We start from the raw sequence: 5,632 nt of genomic DNA, 5'->3' as shown, positions 1-5,632 counted from the left end.
TGATCATACGCAGGGTTTTTGGTTAAAATAGTCATGCCCAAAAGTTAAACCGACACACACCCTTAACAGCATTTTGTTGGGACTGTTGTCTATATTGCTCTGTTTTAGGGAGGTCAAAAGGGGACTATCTCTTGCGGTGAAAATAAAAAAAAAAAAAAAAAATGGACAAAATCAAACTATTCTATCAGGTTTTCAACATATTTGAATGAAAAGCAGAAGAGCATGCAACTAAACATGTCTTCCCCATGTGTGTTAATCTCACACAGTCTTCTTCAGCATCATCTGCAGCTTTTCCACCTTCTCCGCGTCTTTGTTCTCCCTCAGCATTTCTATCAGCCTGAGAATACTCTGATGAGTAGAATCTGAATCAAAATTCAGAGCATTGTCTTTAAGACGGCCAATGGACTGGTAACAACTCTCCATTAGTTTGGCCTTTTCTGTCTTCATGTCCTTCAGCTCTTCTTCAAGTTTGGATATGTCTGTGGCTAGTTTGCACTCTGCATCTTTTCTAGGATCCTCATGTGTTATTCTTTCTTCGTCTTCTTTTTGGTGGCCCTCGGAGCTGCAGGTTTCAGGAACGGCTTCATATTGATTGCCCCATAATTTTCTGTATATAGTAGCACATAATCTACGTATAGCATGCCATATGATCAATCCCAGATTCTTTAAAATTAAGTATATACAGGAACACCATGGAGTGTGGCGGTTTGCCTCAGACACAGTGCTGGAAGTTGCATGTTGCTCAGCTGCGCATGTATTCTGATAGGTGTTACTTGTCCTCATGTCCTCTTTGTGCTCTTCCAGTCTTTTCTGCAGCTCCTCAAGTGCCTTGTGCTTCTCCTTCTCCTCTTTAATCTGACTCGCCAAGTTCTGGATACCCTCTTCCAGGCTCCAACGTTCCCTCAAAACGTCTTTAGTCATCTGCATGCATTGCGGTTCCATTTTATCTAAAGTCTGAAAAAGCTCTCTGAAGCTCTCTGCTCCATTATCCCAGGCTGTTTTATATGTTTCTTCGCATTTCTTAGCAAACTTCTGAGGAGGAAGGTTGTTGAACAGGAAGTGAACAGGGTCATTATTTTCATCTTTGAAGACAGGTACACCAGACACAGAAACTAGCTTAAGAGCTGGAGGTGGCATCCAGTCTGAGAAGGTGAAAATAATCATGAAGTTCTCAATGTTGCTCCCAAAGACAGACAGAATGGCATCAAAGATGTATTTCTGGCTGGGACTTAGGCGAAATTGAGATGCCTTCACCACAAGGCAAACTGCATCTATTTGTTGATCATCACTTAAAGATTTCAAGAATGTGTACAGATTCTGAGCAATGTTTTTATCTTCATCCAGACCTCTTGTGTTTCCATATCCTGGCATATCAATGACTGTGAGGGAAAAAGGAACAGACAGTTCCTCCAGCCCAAAAATATCATAGGCAGAAATCACAGTGGCTTGAGATTCAGTTTGAGGTCTTTTTCTTTCATCTGGAATGATTTCAAACCTGATTTTGTCTTCCCACTTTACACCCAGCATGTAGTTGATCATCATAGTGATGAACAAAGACTTCCCTGTTCCTGTTTCTCCCACCATCATGATTGTCTTGTTCCTTTTGTTGGGGTCCTTTCTTCCAAACGTGTATCTCCTGGCTGTTCCATCTTTATTCAGTATTGTCTTGGCTGTGTTCAGCAGGTATGTTTGTTTGGGTTCTGTTGCAATCTGTACACTGTTCTTAATTACATCTGACCACTTAGATGCAGCTTCTTCTCTTGTTGTAGAGTAACTAAAAGATTAAGAGAAATAAAACAACTTGTTTTTATTTTGTTCTTTATAACAATTACTACACACGCACACACATTCGCACACACGCACACGCCTCCAGGACATTGAGACAGATACAGTATGATATTATAGTTGAAGAGAAAATTATTTTAAAAATTTGTCAGCCTTAGTCAATAGTCCTCATGATTCATGAATAGATGGGCAAATAGTTATTCAGTTTACACAGAGTACAATTAGTATATCATTTGATGCACATAATTAAAACACTCCTTTGCCATAGATTTGCGCCAACAATAGAAATATATTTTTGTGTGGTTTTTTTCCCTGCTTTGAAGAACCACTCACACAAAAACACACACACACACACACCAACAAATTCAAAAATACAATGTAGGCTTAAGCTCTAGAGAAGACTGAATTAAAGAATAAAGTCTATTCGAATGGTGCATATAACTGATGTTGGTGTGAATATCATAATAAACCTCCTGTTCGGAGGTTTTGTATTATTCTATTGTGTATACTCTGTTCTCATTGGACAATCTGTAGAGTTTGCTACCGGTCAATAAACATCACCCAAAAGGAACCTATCAACTTTTGAATATCTAAAAGCTACCGTACAACAATATTACGTTTACCACCTCTACAGTATGTGTACTGTAGAAACTGCAGTCAGATATTACCTTGTGTGAGATTGTGCCATCGCTGAGTTGAGTTACCAGTCCTCTTTTAAGCACAGAAAGAAAACAATGACAGAATTTTTGGAAACTCCTGAAAACTCAATCGGGAACTGACATGAATGTGCATGAGAGGAACCGTCCCTGCACCTGAAAGAGTAAAAAAAAAAGAAAAAAAGAAAGTCATTTAATTTGACAAGCTAAACCCCACTGATGCACATTGAAATCAGAAGTTAGCTTCCATTGCTCATGTTGCAGGTCCCTCACACACACACCCTCTGCCTCTCCTGCGTAAGGAAGCAAGGTGAGGAAACAAGGAACACTGAAGTGTTCTGATGTACAAATGTAGTCTCTTAGAAACCTGTGTACTAAACGTGGATTCAGTCCTAGGGAGATAAACTTCTTCAAAAACCACCCAGCTACAAATGTATGCAGATTACAAACTGAAGGTAAATTTGCTTGTTTTGATGTTATCTTCCCTGACATTATGAAGCAGACAATCTGGTGAAGAAGAATTGCAAATAAATGAAGAGAAATCGGACAAAGCCATGTTCTCACCTGTGTTTCTCAGATCATCTACAGCCCCAAAAAGGGCATCTTCCTGAGCCTCTTAACTTTTATAGTCTAAGCACGATTGGATGTATTTTTATACTGGTCTTAAGAAACGTGTTCTAATTGGCCATAATCTCCTATGTTTTTTAACCAATTGACTATCGTATGATGGTAAAATGAAACACAAACAACAACGCCAGCTTTACGTGAATTTAAAGAAACTGCAACTGGGTTACAAAACTTGCACTTTTTATCTTCTTGTAAGTAATGAGTCCAGGGTACTTGTGGTTCTATTTTAACTTTGCCTTAAGCTTAATTTCAATGGATTTCAATAACATTATGGACATGGACAGATAACACATTTGTTATGTTTAATCCACAAACAAAACATTTCAAGCCCTCATTTACGTATACAAACCAATATCATTACAGCTATCTAGGTACAATACTGCTTTTTATTTTCCTTCACATTTCAAAACAATAATTTTATCAGTTACAGGTTACAGACTGAGCAGATCCACACAGGCAATCATTAAAATGGATGGGGGGGGGGGGGATTCTAAAAGATACCAGGACATGCACTCAAATAGGCATGAGAAGAAAACAAACAAAAATACCTCAACTTTCAAAAAAAAAAAAAAACATTTCATATTTCATATGCAGGTCCCCCACACACACCCTCTGCCTCTCCTAGGTAAGGAAGTGAGGAGAAGAAACAAAGAATGATGTACAGTACAAATGTAGTCTCTTGGAAACCCGTGTACTAAACGCAGGTTCAGTCCTCAGGAGATAAACTCCTTCAAATACCACCCGGCTACGAATGTATGCAAATGACAAACTCCCAAGTGAGTATAAATAAGCTTGTTTTGAAGTTAACTTCACTGACATTGTGAAGCAAATGATCGGTAATACAGATCCAAAGATCCAAACAGCCTAAAACTCCAGAATGCATCAAGAATTCAGAGAAACCACACAAAGCCGCTCTCTCACCTGTGTTTGCCGGATCGTCTGCAGACCCATGTGGTGTGTCTTGCTGTGACTCTTAACTCATATAGTCTGAGCAGGGTGGGATGTCCTTCTGCCTCGGGGTAAAGAAATGTATTCTAATTGGCCATAATCGCATATGCTGATGATTTTTTTAACCAATTGCTTACCATTTTAAAGAATAAATTAATAACCGCCTGCATTCTTTCTTTCCCATTGGAGAAGAGGCAGAAGGGGAATGATCATATTTATTCTGTCAGAAACACTTTCACTTTAATTTTGAGTCGCAGCTAGCTAGAGGAAAAACATGAACCCACAAGAGCAAAAAAGCAAGAGCCATCAAAAGAATTGCATCGTGGCAGAGTGCACTGCACAGTGAATAAGTATTATGCCAGCTGTGCCTGATGTTTAAAAAATTCAATTTTCTGCTTTTTGTAACTGATTTGCATGGTACAACAGGACAGTTTCCTTTAGTTCATGGTTCTTGTAGTTCTAGTTTAGCTTTGCCTTCAGATTAAATTTAATGGGATTCAGTAAGTTCATGGAAATAGACAGATAATACTTAAATATTTATGTTTACTGCACAAACAAAAAACCTCATGCCATATGGTCCTCTTGATACAAACTAATATCATTACAGCAGGTGTAGGTTCAATATTTTGTAATATGCATCACTTTTCAAAACTATGATTTTATCAGTTATAAAATGAGCAGAGCCAATTAAGAATTCACTGGGTGGTTGGGGGTGGCTCTTGATTTTAAAAGACATGTTGTCCAGTTATACAGGGAGATTAGGAGAAAGCTAAACACACACATCCACTCTCAAATTAAATAATGAAAAGAGAGCACCCCCTTTTCATTTCTGTCTAACTGAAATCTCTTTTCGGTGTCTGTTTGGTGTGAACTCCCCTTTGGGCACGTCGCTGGACGAGCATTAGGCCGAGAGATCGGAGGCAGGTGTTTCTCCGGTGACACGTTTCCCCAGCTTCAGCCCCTTGGGGAGGGCTCTACCTACTGGATGACGGTGGTATGGCACCCAGGAGAGGCCCTCGCGAGCAGCACTACTTATAACACACTTCCACTTATATTTTGAGTCACAGCTAGGAGAAAAACAACATGGACACAAACAGGAGAGCAGAATTAAAGCGAGACCCAGAGGAGGATCTGGAAAATCCCCAGCAGTGCAAATGTAGCCTAGAGACAGTGCGACAGGACCAGGAAAGGGAGGCAGACATTGTCTCATGACGGAATGATGAAACACAAACAACGACAGCTTTACGTGAATTTAAAGATATTGCAGCTGGATTACAAAAAAGTAACCCCTTTTCATTTGTTCTCATTCAAACTGAATCTCATTTTGATGTGAGTTTGCTTTGTGAACATCCTTTTATTCCTTTGTTTATTTTTATCTCAGTTTAACAGTTTTGTTGATTGGTTTCACTTAGTTATGCACTCTTGTTTCATGTTGCCCGTGTATTAGCACGTATCAGCAAGTTCTACACTTTTTAACTTCACTGAGTGAAAGATCGCAACATGTACATAAAAGCAATCAAACCGCCCTCCTCTTCTTTCATTCCCTCTGTGTGGGGGTCAGTACTGTTGTGCCAGGAAGGCAGTTGCTTCATTGTCCACTAGGGGGCAGCGCCGGC

General features: G+C 39.5%; 1 protein-coding gene across 1 annotated transcript; it reads right to left on the bottom strand.

The window, feature by feature from the left end:
* Nucleotides 1-210: 210 nt before the first annotated feature.
* LOC135246854 (uncharacterized) lies at nucleotides 211-4,099 on the bottom strand. Its single transcript, XM_064320134.1, has 3 exons — nucleotides 3,990-4,099; nucleotides 2,454-2,597; nucleotides 211-1,774 (listed from the first exon to the last, which is right to left on the bottom strand). The coding sequence occupies exons 2-3, from the start codon at nucleotides 2,471-2,473 to the stop codon at nucleotides 259-261; spliced, it is 1,536 nt and encodes a 511-aa protein (XP_064176204.1). The 5' UTR covers nucleotides 2,474-2,597; nucleotides 3,990-4,099; the 3' UTR covers nucleotides 211-258.
* Between the last annotated feature and the right edge of the window lie 1,533 nt (nucleotides 4,100-5,632).

This window comes from Anguilla rostrata, unplaced genomic scaffold (assembly GCF_018555375.3).
Source record: "Anguilla rostrata isolate EN2019 unplaced genomic scaffold, ASM1855537v3 scaf0949, whole genome shotgun sequence".
Classification (NCBI taxonomy): Eukaryota; Metazoa; Chordata; class Actinopteri; order Anguilliformes; family Anguillidae; genus Anguilla; species Anguilla rostrata.
This window is presented reverse-complemented; position numbering and strand designations above follow the sequence as displayed.